The sequence below is a fragment of the Nerophis ophidion genome, linkage group LG08 (assembly GCF_033978795.1).
Source record: "Nerophis ophidion isolate RoL-2023_Sa linkage group LG08, RoL_Noph_v1.0, whole genome shotgun sequence".
NCBI classification, from domain to species: domain Eukaryota; kingdom Metazoa; phylum Chordata; class Actinopteri; order Syngnathiformes; family Syngnathidae; genus Nerophis; species Nerophis ophidion.
In genome coordinates, this window is record NC_084618.1 from 28,808,331 (window position 1) to 28,825,022 (window position 16,692).

At 41.5% G+C, this 16,692-nt stretch overlaps 1 protein-coding gene across 1 annotated transcript in view; it reads left to right on the forward strand.

Annotated features, from left to right (window-relative positions):
• LOC133557610 (collagen alpha-1(XXVII) chain B-like) overlaps positions 1 to 16,692 on the forward strand; it is a 165,177-nt gene that overhangs the window by 34,561 nt on the left and 113,924 nt on the right. Inside the window, exon 8 of the mRNA XM_061908192.1 lies at positions 15,201 to 15,245. Within this exon, the coding sequence (XP_061764176.1) occupies positions 15,201 to 15,245 (45 nt within the window). The remainder of the gene's footprint in view (positions 1 to 15,200; positions 15,246 to 16,692) is intronic.

Below are 16,692 nucleotides of genomic sequence, written 5' to 3' on the forward strand. Positions count from 1 at the left end.
AGTATATATATATATATATATATACAAATGTGTGTGTATGTATTATATATATACATATATACATGTGTGTTTATTTCTCTATATATATATATATATGTATATATATATATATATGTATTTGTATGTATATACGCATATGCATGTGTATATATATGTGTGTGTATATGTATGTATATATATGTATATGTGTATATATGTGTATATGTATTTTGTAGTATATGTGTGTATGTATATATATATATATTAGGGCTGGGCAACGATTAAAAATTTTAATCGAAGTTAATCGCACTATTTCTCCGATTAATCGCGATTAACTGCATTGTATACCCAAAGCCCAATAATGAATTCAAAAGTAGTGTGTCGTGCACCTTTATTGGAATATTCTCCCACATGAACAAAAGCGCCAAAACATTTGTTGTGCGAACACAATTTAAATCAGTCCTTGTTAAACAGTAGCAGTTAAATAGCATATTTTATGAAAATCAACTCAAAAAATGTAAATACAAACATTTAAGCTTATTGCCACTGCCAGGGTATTTAAGTTATCCTGTTTGTTATGGAAAATAAATATAATCTACATACAAAACTCTGAGCCACAATCATAACATCAGAACAGGCAATTTCTGAGGTAACAGCAGAAACATTTTTTTTATCAGGGATTTTATGTTTGAAAAACCTTTATTATGGGTAGTGGGCTGTTTTAGGGAATTTTTGATCAAATTATCCGTAGTAGCAATATTAATAATGTTGTGTTTATTCTGCATAGTGCACTTAAAATAATTACGACCATATCTAGGAATTGATATGATGGGAATTTTCCGATTGTTTGCTTGGTGCTTTGATAAACTGAACGCATCATATGCATGGTACTACGCTGTGATGTTATGAGCCAGGGAAAAAAAGAACTACCCTACCCAGCATGCAACAGGGGTGACGAGCATGCGCGCTAGCCCGGTATAGGTTGTGTGTCGCCATGACTGCAACTTGTATGTTGTGATATGCACGCTCTGAAAGTAAACGTTAAGAACTCAGCCAACACGCCTCGTCTGCATTATGCATAAATAGAAAGACAACACATATACTCCGCTGCTTCACAGGCCGCTGGATGTAGCCAGCAAAGTATTCCCATGCTAGCTCGCCGGTCTAGCAAGCACACATCATTCAGTCCAAAACGGCCCGATCTATCCACATCCAGAATTGCCTGGCGGTCGTAAGTGATCCCAGAGTAACCACGCTGTAAGCCAGCCATGAAATTTGCAGAATTGTCCGGTATTTTTGCCAAATGTTCCATCTTTACCAAGAGCCCCTCGACGCCGAAGTCCGTCCGGGCGACGCCATCTTGTTAAGAAAAGGCATTAAAAAAATAAAAGCATGTAAACAACATACGCAAATGTGCGATAAAATAATTGTCGGCGTTAATAGATTGATGAGTTAACTCGTAATTAACGCATTAATTTGCCCACCCCTAATATATATATATATATATATATATATATATATATATTTACGTGTGTATGTATATATATATATATATATATATATATATATATATATATATGTGTGTATGTATATATATATATATATGTACATATATGTGTGTGTATATGTATACACGTGTATATATGTGCATGTGTATACGTGTGTATATGTATATATGTGTGTATGTGTATATATGTATATATATTTATACATATATATATGTGTGTGTGTATATGTTCTGTACATATATGTATTTATGTGTGTGTATACGTGTGTGTATGTATATATATGTGTATGTGTATATATGTATATATATTTATACATATATATGTGTGTGTGTGTGTATATGTTCTGTACATATATGTATGTATGTGTGTGTATACGTGTGTGTATGTATATATGTGTGTAGAGGTATATATGTATATAGATGTGTGTACATGTATATATGTGTGTATAAGTGTATGTATATGTATATATGTATGTATATATGTATGTATATATGAATGTGTACATGTGTGTATATATAAGTATATATGTATGTATATTAGGGCTGGGCGATATATATCGATATACGATATAAATCGCGGGTTTGTCACTTTGCGATATAGAAAATGACTATATCGTAATATTCGAGTAGACGTTTTCACAATGTTGTTTTTAGCTGCGGGCATTACACTACAGGCTCTCCTCGCTCTTTCCTTTGTCTCCTTCTCACAGACAAGCAGGCGCACATTCTTACATACGTCATACACTGTCACGTCATGCGTCACATATGTACACGCCCTCGCCCAGCAGAGAGGTAGCGGCGTGGCTAACGTTAGCTGTGATGCTAACGGGTTGTTGCGAGAGAAAGAAGGTGCAAATCTCTTAACAAATGAAGGAAGAATTAATTCCCAAGAAAAAACAGCATGGAGTGGCAGTGGTTCGGCTTCAAGTGGGAATATGTCAAATAGACAACTTTAATGTGTCATGTGTGGGGCACAAGCGTTGCTACCACAAGTAGCATTACTGCTAGTATGTAGCATCATTTGAAAATTCACCTGCTAATAACTTTAATAAATACAGTTTTGGTAAAATGACTTAGTTGTGATTTCCTTCTGTGCATGAAAGTTTAAAAGTAGCATATAATAGTGCAGTAGAGATGCGCGGTTTGTGGTCTCATCCGCGGACTCCGCGGATAAACCGCGGGTCGGGCGGGTGACATGACGAAAAAATTGATTTTAATTAGGTTCGGGCGGGTGGCGGTTGAACCATCCGGAAATATTTGATATACATGGTTCTGGGATTGATATCCTTTGCCATTCAAAGAGCTATTTAAGACCCGTGTCACAAAGCGAAGAAGACAATAGGAGACGCTAATATTCTCTAGAATGACTGCCGGCAGTCACCCAGATAATAAGTATTAGGGCGTGCTATGAAGCCATTGACTTTGTCGCCTTCTACAGCATGTTCAAACTGCTTGTCAGTCCAGCATCATGTTGTGTGTGGCTTATGCAGACACACGCGCACGACTGCAAGGCATACTGGGTGACACAGAGTACACTAATGGTTGTGATATAAACAATTTTAACACTCCTAGTAATATGCGCCACGCTGTGAAGCCACACCAAACACGATTGACAAACACATTTCGGGAGAACATCCTCCCAGTAACACAACATAAACACAACACAACAAATACCCAGAATCCTTTGTATCCATGATATTTCCTGACTATTTTATACACCCTGCTAGCAAAAAAACGAGAAATATATCGTATATCCCGATATGGCCTAAAAATATCGCGGTATTAAAAAAAAGGCAATATCTCCCACCCCTAATGTATAAATGTGTATATGTGTGTGCATATATACATGTGTGTGTGTGTACGGTACCTCTTCCACGATCCTGACACAATCCTGACACTGTCGCTTGCGCTCTCAATCACAATGGAAACTGTACAACTGGTGGAAAACATTTACAAATGTCTCAACTAAATGAGTCCAGGTGAGGGGGTCCAAGACGCCAGATTGTTCTCGTCTTCGCCTGTGATTAGCCGCAAATGATTGTTAAGCATCAGATTACCGAACACACAGAGTCCACTACCATAGACACTCACTGTTGCGGCTACTTTTTAGCAATCTTATTGACATCACACTCGTCGGTAAGCGATTACCATGGCAACTTGATCATCAGACATGATGACTGCGGAGGAAGCTTGTTAAATGAACCACAAGGCTTGCTTTCTGTACACAAAGTACTGATTAGCCCCTTTGCATCCTGCTTTAAATGATGTACAGTGCATAACCTTCTATAGGTCTCAGCTTGGCATTTTCCCGTTACCTTTAATCAGTCTTCACATCGCTTCAATTTTAGTTGAAGGGTTGCAACGCTCACCTTAGGTCACCTTTAGTCTTGGCTTGTCAGTAGTCTGATGAAACCCCCTCCATGAAACACCAGCGCAGAAAAATGATGACTTTTATTGCAATGATAGTAAAAATGGCAAAACAAGACAGCAGCAGCTGTGTTTCTGCTCCACAGACACACAAATAGCACACTGTAAATAAGTTCCAGTCTTATACTTTGATACAGGAATTGTGGAATTTGACTGCTGCTTTTCAACCCTGACACGCATACACACACAGACAAGCCAAGCATGTTCTGCTCAGTGCAACATTTGTTCTACCGAGCAGACGCTGAATGGCTTTTCAGTATGTTGGTCCGGGTCACACAGAGGCGACACAGGCAGGGCCAAACCTCAGTCAGGCATTACAAGCCGCTCATCTCACCTTTCTGACTCCATGCCTCCTTTTTCCGCTGCGTCTGTTCCCATCGTCAGCAACTGTTGAACTTAACAAATCCATTGTTGCTGCCCCATAGTTGCTCTGCTAAATGTGGTTTGGACTTGTTTATATAATGTGTTTCAAACTGCCGTTGTCTTGAGCAAATGGAAATAGTTGTATCCAGTTCATTTTCCAATGGCTATTTAATTAATTGATTATCTCCAAAGTACCTTCGTGTATATGTTTGGCTCGCTATTTATTGGCTGGTTAGCAAGGTTGGACAAAATATTTCCACAAACCTTTATAGAGGGGTGTTACATGGGTCATGGAACCTGCTGTTAGTATCATTATCCGGGGGTTATGAAATGGTAGGGATCCTCCAGATATAGCAGATGGAGCTCTGTGGCGCCCACTTGGTAACACGTCTTACCTACAGGACTTGAGTGGAACCCTGAACGTGATTATTTTCCGAAAGGAATGTCAGTCCTATTTGAGGTGTGTTGTGTATACATTTTTTGTTTATCAATCAATCAATCAATCAATGTTTACTTATATAGCCCTAAATCACTAGTGTCTCAAAGGGCTGCACAAACCACCACGACATCCTCGGTAGGAAAACTCACACCCAGTGGGACATTGGTGACAATAATGACCCAGTGGGACGTCGGTGACAATGATGACTATGAGAACCTTAGACAGGAGGAAAGCAATGGATGTCGAGCGGATCTAACATGATACTGTGAAAGTTCAATCCACAATGGATACAACACAGTCGCGAGAGTCCAGTCCAAAGAGGATCCAAGACACAGCAGCGAGAGTCCCGTTCACAGCGGAGCCAGCAGGAAACCATCCCAAGCGTAGGCGGACCAGCAGCGCAGAGATGTCCCCAGCCGATACACAGGCGAGCAGTACATGGCCACCGGATCGGACCGGACCCCCTCCACACGGGAGAGTGGGACATAGAAGAAAAAGAAAAGAAACGGCAGATCAACTGGTCTAAAAGGGGAGTCTATTTAAAGGCTAGAGTATACAAATGAGTTTTAAGGTGAGACTTAAATGCTTCTACTGAGGTGGCATCGCGAACTGTTACCGGGAGGGCATTCCAGAGTACTGGAGCCCGAAATGAAAAAGCTCTACAGCCCGCAGACTTTTTTTGGGCTTTGGGGATCACTAATAAGCCGGAGTCCTTTGAACGCAGATTTCTTGCCGGGACATATGGTACAATACAATCGGCAAGATAAGATGGAGCTAGACCGTGTAGTATTTTATACGTAAGTAGTAAAACCTTAAAGTCACATCTTAAGTGCACAGGAAGCCAGTGCAGGTGAGCCAGTACAGGCGTAATGTGATCAAACTTTCTTGTTCTTGTCAAAAGTCTAGCAGCCGCATTTTGTACCAACTGTAATCTTTTAATGCTAGACATGGGGAGACCCGAAAATAATACGTTACAGTAGTCGAGGCGAGACGTAACAAACGCATGGATAATGATCTCAGCGTCTTTAGTGGACAGAATGGAGCGAATTTTTGCGATATTACGGAGATGAAAGAAGGCCGTTTTAGTAACGCTTTTAATGTGTGCCTCAAAGGAGAGAGTTGGGTCGAAGATAACACCCAGATTCTTTACCGTGTCGCCTTGTTTAATTGTTTGGTTGTCAAATGTTAGAGTTGCATTATTAAATAGAGTTCGGTGTCTAGCAGGACCGATAATCAGCATTTCCGTTTTTTTGGCGTTGAGTTGCAAAAAGTTAGCGGACATCCATTGTTTAATTTCATTAAGACACGCCTCCAGCTGACTACAATCCGGCGTGTTGGTCAGCTTTAGGGGCATGTAGAGTTGGGTGTCATCAGCATAACAGTGAAAGCTAATACCGTATTTGCGTATGATGTCACATAGCGGCAGCATGTAGATGCTGAAGAGTGCAGGGCCAAGGACCGAACCCTGGGGAACTCCACACGTTACCTTAACGTAGTCCGAGGTCACATTGTTATGGGAGACAAACTGCATCCTATCAGTAAGATAAGAGTTAAACCAAGACAGGGCTAAGTCTGACATACCAATTCGTGTTTTGATACGTTCTAATAAAATATTATGATCGACGGTATCGAAAGCAGCGCTAAGATCGAGGAGCAGCAACATAGATGACGCATCAGAATCCATCGTTAGCAATAGATCATTAGTCATTTTTGCGAGGGCTGTCTCCATGGAGTGATTTGCCCTGAAACCGGATTGAAAGGTTTCACATAGATTGTTAGACGCTAAGTGTTCATTTAACTGCTCCGCAACAATTTTTTCAAGGATTTTTGAAATAAAGGGAAGGTGAGACACCGGTCGGTAATTTACCATGAGGTCAGGATCGAGGTTAGGTCTTTTAAGAAGAGGATGAATAACCGCTTTTTTGAATGCTAAGGGGAACAGTGCCCGAGGAGAGTGATAAGTTTATAATATTTAGCACTGATGGACCTAATAATACAAAGAGCTCCTTGATCAGTTTCCCAGGAAGAGGGTCAAGTAAACATGTTGTCTGTTTTATTCCATTTACACGTTGTAACAATTCCTCTAATGTTATTTCCTCAAAACGAGAGAAAGTATTTTGGAGGGCAGTATCCGCCGTATATACAATCGTGTCAGTGTTAATAGAACCCCGTCGTAGCTGGGACGCATTGTCTTTAATCTCCTTTCTAATGACTTCAATTTTCTTACTAAAGAATTGCATAAAGTCATCAGCTGAGTGGGTTGAGCTACTGGAAGGAGTCCCTTGTTGGGTTAGCGATGCTACCGTACTAAACAAAAATTTAGGATCGTTTTTATTACGGTGGATGAGATTTGAGTAATATTTAGCTTTAGCTAAGGTAAGCATGCGTTTATAAGTTATTAAACCATCACTCCATGCTTGATGGTGCACCTCAAGTTTAGTCGTGCGCCATTTGCGTTCCAGCTTTCTACATAATAATTTCTGAGCTCTAGTTTCTTCTGTAAACCACGGGGTGCGCTTTTTTGGAGCCTTTTTCAACTTTAGCGGTGCTATGTTATCAATGGTTTCGCGCAGGGCGTCGTTAAAGTTGTTAGTGAGGTTATCAATAGAGCCCACATACTTTGGGAATGGTGCCATTACCGAGGGCAGTAGGTCAGCAAGAGTTGTCGTTGTGGCTGTATTAATGTTGCGGCTGCTATAGCAGTTATTATTATTATTAGTTTGACGAACATGCGTCTGAACCTCGAATTTTATAAGGTAATGATCAGACAATACTTTAGTATACGGGAGTATCGTAACTTTGGAAACGGTGATGCCCCTGACAAGCACTAGGTCTATCGTATTACCGTTGCGATGCGTGGGTTCATTTATTATTTGTGTGAGACCACAGCTATCAATTACAGTCTGGAGCGCTACGCACGGTGGGTCCGATGGGGTATTCATATGGATATTAAAGTCCCCCATTATGATTATATTATCGGCGTGTGTCACTAGATTAGCAACGAACTCTGAGAATTCATTAATAAAGTCCGAATAGGGCCCTGGGGGGCGGTAGATAACAGCCAGGTGTAGAGGCAGCGGTGTGACAGACCTCATAGTAAGCACCTCAAACGATTTATATTTATTATTTATGTTGGGACTAAGGTTAAAGTTTTCGTTGTATATTAGTGCAACCCCCCCACCCCTTTTGAGCGGACGGGCAATATGCGCATGTGTAAAGTTAGGAGGACATGCCTCATTTAGCGCAAAAAAGTCGTTTGGTTTAAGCCAGGTTTCGCTGAGACCGATGACGTTAAGATTGTTGTCTCTGATAATATCATTAACTAACAACGTTTTAGGAGACAATGATCTTATGTTTAAAAAACCTATATTATAGGTAGTGGGCTGTTTTAGGGAGTTTTTGATCAAATTATCCGTAGTAGCAATATTAATAATGTTGTGTTTATTATGCCCAGTGCATTTAGTATAGTTACGACCATATCTAGGAATTGATACGACAGGAATTTTCCGATTGTTTGATTGTTGCTTTGATAAACTGCACGCATCATGGTTAGCCACCTCAGTAACGGGGATTTTCCGATTGTTTGTTTGTTGCTTTGATAAACTGCACGCATCATAGTTAGCCACCTCAGTAAAACACATGTCCAACTCTGAAACACTCAAAGCAGAAAAAACTTGTTCTAATTTAACTGACTCCTTACCCAGACCAGTAATCTCGCATTTTCCATCTAAATCCGTCTTCGGGATAGTTTATAGTTCTATGAATGAGGCTCCACTCACAGTATGTAGTTTAATTTAATCAACCTAGCATCAATTTGTGGTTTTATGGAATAGAATATAATTTGTCATTAAACTTAAAAAAAAAGGGCCTTCACAGTGGAAAAGGGGTTAGTGCGTCTGGACCCCGACTTAAACAGGTTGAAAAACTTATTCGGGTGTTACCATTTATTGGTCAATTGTACGGAATATGTACTGAACTGTGCAATCTACTAATAAAAGTATCAATCAATCAATGCCTCAAAATAAAAAGGTCCTGACTAGTCCTGGGTTCAATCCCGGGCTCGGGATCTTTCTGTATGGAGTTTGCATGTTCTCCCCGTGAATGTGTGGGTTCCCTGCGGGTACTCCGGCTTCCTCCCACTTCCAAAAACATGCACCTGGGGATAGGTTGATTGGCAACACTAAAATTGGCCCTAGTGTGTGAATGTGAGTGTGAATGTTGTCTATCTGTGTTTGCCCTGCGATGAGGTGGCGACTTGTCCAGGGTGTATGCCGCCTTCCGGCTGATTGTAGCTGAAATAGGCATCAGCGCCCCCTGCCACCCCAAAGGGAATAAGCGGTAGAAAATGGATGAATAGATGGATGAACTTAAAGGCCTACTGAAATTAGATTTTCTTATTTAAACGGGGATAGCAGGTCCATGTGTCATACTTGATAATTTTGCGATATTGCCATATTTTTGCTGAAAGGATTTAGTAGAGAACGTCCACGATAAAGTTTGCAACTGTCGGTGTTAAGAGAAAAGCCCTGCCTCTACCGGAAGTCGCGGACGATGACGTCGCATGTTTGATGGCTCCTCACATATTCACATTAAATTTTAGTGGGAGCCTCCAACAAAAAGTGCTATTCGGACCGAGAAAACGACAATTCCCCCATTAATTTGAGCGAGAATGAAAGATTTGTGTTAGAGGATATTGAAAGCGACAGACTAGTAAAAAAAAAATTTTTAAAAATACGATTGCATTGGGACGGATTCCGATGTTTTTAGAGACATTTACTAGGATAATTCTGGTAAATCCCTTATCTTTCTATTGTGTTGCTATTGTTTTAGTGAGTTTAATATTACCTGATAGTCGGAAGGGTGTGTCCACGGGTGTGTTGACGCGCAATGTCTCAGGGGAGTCGACGGCCGCTTCATGGACAGCCCAAGCTCAGCTTTTCTCAGGTAAGAAGCGACTTTTTAACCACAATTTTCTCACCGAAACCTGTTGGTTGACATTTGGTCTGGATTCATATTCGCTTGACCGCGCTCTGATCCATAGTAAATTTTCACCTCCGGGAATTTTAAACAAGGAATCACCGTGTGTTTGTGTGGCTAAAGACTAAAGCTTCCCAACTCCATCTTTCTACTGTGACTTCTCCAATATTAATTGAACAAATTGCAAAAGATTCAGCAATACAGATGTCCCAAAAACTGTATAATTATGCCGTTAAAGCAGACAACTTTTAGCTGTGTGTGTGCGCAGCGCTCATACTTCCTAAAAATCCGTGACGTCTTGTGTACACGTCATCATTACACGACGTTTTCAAGACGAAACTTGGGAAATTTAAAATTGTAATTTGGTAAAGTAAAAAAGCCGTATTGGCATGTGTTGCAATGTTAATATTTCATCATTGATATATCAACTATCAGACTGCATGGTGGGTAGTAGTGGGTTTCAGTAGGCCATTAAAAAGTACAACAAAATAAGTTTTCAGTACAACCCGTCAAAGAACAGACCAAAAAAAAAACGAGCAACAATAAGCACATATTAGCACATACAGTATTTACGACACTCAAAAACTTCAAACTTACAATGGGGTAGATGGGCATCTGGTCCGAAGCACAGCAATCAGGGCAGGGCGCTTCTATGTGGGTGAAGCGGGAAAGGTCTGGGATGGGGTGTGAGGATGACGTATGCATCTTTGTGTAGCAGTAGTCCATGGGTGCGTGATTTGGCCATAAGCCGGAAAGTTGCTGTGTTTGACATCACGGAACAGAATCAACATACCAGGTGTCTTTGAAGAAGGGGGAAGGGATTTCAGAGTGTCTTTCGCCGCAACGGTCTCACTGGGGTGTTTACTGTGTGACCCTGCTGAGGCCAATGCAGAGGGAGCCAAGTTGTAGATAAGAATTGGTTTGGTTAGGCTGAGCAAGCACATTCCATATGTATTTATATAGATAAAATTCATTTTACATTTAGTTTCAAGTGTACATAAGAGCGCAATGGTTTATTAATCATACCCGTTTATGCAAGATGTTTTTAGCAGGATGCTCCAGTTACACTTTCCATCTAGCTCAATAGCATTTTTCCTCCGCATTTACAAATACACTTCTGTGTCAAGTGCAATGTAAGAGGTGAGGTTTGACCAAAATTCTGCTGAACTCGTGCATGTATGCGGCCAGACGGCAGCTCTGGGCAACCAACCGGCCACATCCTGGAGAGCGATACTGTGTGTGCTCATTTGTAGCACCACAGAATCAACTCAGCATGTGTCTTTTATTCCATGTCCACCGGCATTTCTTGGGACAGCGCTGGTTTTGGAAAATAAGGTTTGAGGGAGTCAGGGCCAGGTGATGACTACTCCTGTTTACAGGGTGCTACCGGCGAGGTTGTAAGCGTAAAGCATTCTTGTGGCTTGATTTGATTGAACGCACATGCTTGTGTTGTAAGCACATGAAGACTGGTGGAAAATGTCGGTCTCATTAGCGAGCTCCTAATGACACAGATAAGAGTCTTTGACGGTCTAGCGGAGGTTAACTGTCATTAGCAGCATGAGTCCGCAGCATGTACATTGCCAAGTAAACTATATAATGTTATCATTTACAGTGGGGCAAAAAAAGTATTTAGTCAGCCACCGATTGCTCAAGTTCTCCCACTTAAAATGATGAATCCAGGAATTCACATTGTAGGAATTTTAAAGAATGTATTTGTAAATTATGGTGGAAAATAAATATTTGTTCAACCATTCAAAGCTCTCACTAATGGAAGGAGGTTTTGGCTCAAAATCTCACGATAAATGGCCCCATTCATTCTTTCCTTAACAAGGATCAATCTTCCTGTCCCCTTAGCACAAAAACAGCCCCAAAGCATGATGTTTCCACCCCCATGCTTCACAGTAGGTGTGGTGTTCTTGGGATGCAACTCAGTATTCTTCTTCCTCCAAACACGTCGAGTTGAGTTTATACCAAAATGGATACATGGATGATACAGCAGAGGATTGGGAGAATGACATGTGGTCAGATGAAACCAAAATAGAAATTTTTGGTATAAACTCAACTTGTAGTGTTTGGAGGAAGAAGAATACAGAGTTGCATCCCAGGAACACCACACCTACTGTGAAGCATGGGGGTGGAAACATCATGCTTTGGGGCTGTTTTTCTGCTAAGGGGACAGGACGATTAATTTGTGTTAAGGAAAGAATGAATGGGGCCATGTATCGTGAGATTTTGAGCCAAAACCTCCTTCCATCAGTGAGAGCTTTGTATGGTTGACCAAATACTTATTTTCCACCATAATTTACAAATAAATTATTTAAAATTCCCACAATGTGAATTCCTGGATTTTTTTTTCACATTCCGTCTCTCACGGTTGAAGTATACCTATGACGAAAATTACAGACCTCTGTCCTCATTTTAAGTGGGAGAACTTGCACAATCGGTGGCTGACTAAATACTTTTTTGCCCCACTGTATGTTCAGTTTGTCCTTGCACGTTCTTCCACCTGCCGCTTCCCAAAAGCAAGCTAAATTCATAGACCCATCAGCCAAACTCGACTCAATCCTCACAATATTTGACATGTGAAAGCGATTCAAGAAGCACCACATGTGCTAAACAATAAGGCTTTCATACAACATTTGGAAAACACACTCCTGAGTCATTGCCGGCAGCTTTGACAGCGTACTCATTTGTTGTCGCCTCGCCTCCTTGCCGAATGATGCGCACCAGATGTCAGATACGGGGAGGACATTTAAAAGTCTCCGATGGAAATACTTGACATGGACTAATGACACCGTGTCAAAGTGCTGTTGGTTGATGGATAGCGGCAAAGTCAGCGGCTGGTATGAAGGCATGAGCAATTACGCTCCACAATGACAAGAGAGCTGGCGTTTTAGGACTAAATGATTTGTCTGTACGTAACATGACACAACACACTGAAGATTTATCCCCTGGCCGAATTTACATCCGTCAAACAATATTTTTTCAAGGCAAGAGACCATGTTTTGATCCCCACTCATAAGTTAGTCACTTGGATAACCATGACTAAATAAATAATTGTCCCAAAATTTGGATGAAAGGCAGAGTACATAGTATTTTTCCAAAAATCTCATTGAAGTGATGTAATTTATTTGCACTTTTCACATTACAATCCACTTGCATTGTGGCCAGGCTAATTGAAATAAATTAGGTTTTGACAGCTAGTTACTTAGCAGCGAATAGTAGTGGTGTGTGTCATATTTTACCCATTTTTCTCTGTACACTGGCTTGCCTTGTGTGTTAGTGATGTACGAATTGATATTGAAATATTGATACTGCCGATACCAGATCGTTATGCCCTAATATTGATTCTCAAATCAAAATATTGATACTTTTGATATTTTAATTTTTTAGATAATGCATATCATTAACATGAACACAGTGTCAAGTAACTACTGTAAGTCATTGACATATTGTCTAAATTAAATGAGATTGGGTGGGAACTACTTTTTCTTCAGCCTAGTTAAGTACTTAAAATGCAAACGCAGTGCTGTGCGCAGTCATTTAGTCTATCATTTGTTTATCTAAGAAAATTACTGGCAATTAAAAAGAGACTCACTCAGTATTGGACTGCGGCAGGTGTACGGATCCTTTTATTGTAGACTATACATACAGAGTGTAATATAAATAATATAATGCATTCAGTGCAGAATAATGCCATCATTTGTTTCGCCCTGTGATTTTATGATGTTTGAAGATGAATACACTACTTTTTACATTTTACCAGACACACTAGGTCAGGGGTCGGCAACCCGCGGCTCCGGAGCCGCATGCGGCTCTTTGGCAACTCTGATGCGGCTCAGCTGCACAATCACCGACCCCCCAGATTGTTGCGGGGAGTTTCCGGAATTCAATGCCTCTCCCGGACATCACCCGGAGTCAACGTTCTCCAATTTTCATCTCGGACTACAATATTAAGGGCGTGCCGTGATGACATTACTCTTAACGTCCTCTTGAACGTCATCGCGCCCGCCATTCACGGAATGCTATTTGCGTCGTCTTGGACGTCATCACGCCCGCCATTCACGGAATGCTATGTGCGTACTCTTGAAAGTCATCATGCCCGTCATTCATAGAATGCTATTTGCGTGCCAACCGGACACATGCATTTCGCTGCTTTTATAGGCACATGTATGAAATTGCTAGGCATACTGGGTGACAAAGAGTACACTGATGGTTGTGATATAAACAACTTTAACACTCCTACTAATATGCGCCACATTGTAAACCCACACAAAATAAGAATGACAAACACATTTCGGGAGAAAATCCTCACAGTAACGCAAAATAAACGCAACACAACAAATACACAGAATCCTTTGCATCCATGACACATCCTGACTATGTTATACACCCCGCGAGCACCAAACCCCGCCCACCTCAACCACGCAGGGAGGGGGGGGGTTGGTGCTCGCGGGATGTATAACATAGTCAGGAATTATCATGGATGCAAAGGATTCTGGGTATTTGTTGTGTTGCGTTTATGTTGTGTTACTGTGAGGATTTTCTCCCGAAATGTGTTTGTCATCCTCCCTTGGGGGGGGGGGTCACAATGTGGCGTATATTAGTAGGAGTGTTAAAGTTGTTTATATCACAACCGTCAGTGTACTCTGTGTCACCCAGTATGCCTTCCAGTCGTGTGCGTGCATCCGCGGAAGCCTCTCACAACATGTTGCTGGACTGGCAAGCAGTATGTACATGTTGTAGAAGGTGTTTAAGGCAACGGCTTCATAGCATGCCCTTATTCCTATCATTTGGGTGACCACCAGCAGATAATGGCGAGAAAAGTTGCGGCCCCCATTGCCTTCCTCATTTTGTGAAATGAGTCGAAATGGCTCTTTGAGTGGTAAAGGTTGCCGACCCCTGCTCTAGGTATATTTGCACAAAGTATCGAATCGCTATCGCCAATACCATCCTGAATTTTTTTTCATATCGGATCGGAGAGAAAATCAAAAGATCACATCACTATCGTGTGTAAAATGGGCAGTGACCCCAGACAGATGGGGCTGCAGTCAGGGGAAATAAGTGCAGTATCGCTCCCTACAGGACCAGAGTAGCACATAATTAACCATCAAACAGCACATTTTAGATTATTTTTCCCTTATGGTTGTTTTGCTTTACTCCCCTTTTTATTTCTCTCTTAGTCTGTCATTCTGATAAGCCATCTTAAGGAGAGTGGCTTAACTTTTGAGCTCGTTGCGGTCTTTCCCCTCATTGGAAATTCTGATCCCTGGATGAGAGTTGTGGTTTCACTCCTTACATGTGGCACCAAAATGGTTTGACAACATGAACACTTCGCTCATCATCCCCACCAATGAGGACTGTCACTTTTTTTCCAAGAAGTTTTGACTCTCTTTGTGTGTGTGTGGTGTGTTTTCTTTCACCTACCTGTTTCCACTCACTTGTTTATGCTTTAGTTCACTGTCCATGTCTCAGTCATCTCTTCTTGTGTTTTCTTTTCCTCTTTAGGGACAGAAAGGTTACCCCGGTCCACCTGGTCTCCCCGGAGAATCCGTGAGTAGATTTCTCCATTTCAAAGTTTCCTACTTTTCCTTGCAGTATCCCAACATCTGTAAGCTGCAATGCTCCCATATGCACACACGTCTAACAATACAAACCATGACAACCATCGAAACCTTCACATTTTCTTCTGAATCTGTATGTTTTTATGTACTGTACTTGTGTACTCGCACAATGCCTGCAAGCCAAGCAGCCATGCTGATGAGATTAGCTAGTGATGGTGTAGAGAGACATCTGGCCAAAGTGCCGTGCTGTAATGATGCTATCCAGGATATCAGAAAGTGATGCCAAACAAGGAGAACCATGAACAAGCCAAATGGGTCACCAGCGACACACTCTCAGCCATCACACAGCTGTTTGTTAGGACCCACCTCCCCCTTCTGGACCGACTAGGTCGTGTCATATATCTCACAAAACTCTGCACTTGTCCGACTCAACGGGTGGAAAAACTCTGTTCAATGAACTCTTTATTTTGCAAATGGGAGGATTTGTGGCGGTTTGGTGTAGCTGGGAGCACTATTTTGAGAGCGGAGCATCCAGCGCTCTGTCCAAAGCAATTTGCAGGCCGTGTGGATCATGCTACTGTTAGTATTAAAGAAAAGCCTTAGTCAGTGGGAGCAGAGTGGAACATTCTCCCCGGTGTCATACGCTTTAAGTAAGAGCCTGTCGGAGACGTCAGCGGTTCAGGGAGTTCCCAAACTTGTCATCATGCTTTGCTTCATTCTGCTGATCCTCGTCCATCTTCAAACGCCCCCCATTTTCCCACCACAGCGGCTGCCGCTTGACTCTGACTCACCATTGAGCCTCCGCACTCACATTACTGTCCAGTTATTATTGTGATGACTCTGTTGGATTACTGAATGACACACAGTAGGCCGTGTTCCTCCCCTCCTGAATCAGAGTAAGGACTATCAGGAATAGCTCAGCTCAAGACATTAAAAGCCTACTGAAATGAGATTTTCTTATTCAAACGGGGATAGCAGGTCCATTCTATGTGTCATACTTGATCATTTCGCGATATTGCCATATTTTTGCTGAAAGGATTTAGTAGAGAACATCGACGATAAAGTTCGCAACTTTCGGTGTTAAGAGAAAAGCCCTGCCTCTACCGGAAGTCGCAGATGATGATGTCGCAAGTGTGGGGGCTCCTCACATATTCACATTGTTTATAATGGGAGCCTCAAACAAAAAGTGATTTTCGGACCGAGAAAACGACAATTTCCCCATTCATTTGAGCGAGGATGAAAAATTTGTGTTTGAGGATATTGATAGTGACGGACACATTTAGGAGGATAATTCTGGGAAATCCTTTATCTTTCTATTGTGTTGCTAGTGTTTTAGTGAGTTAAATAGTACCTGATAGTCGGAGGTGTACGTCCACGGGTGTGTTAACGCGCAGTGTCTCATGGTTCAGGTCATTATATTATTGCATATTTTCTAC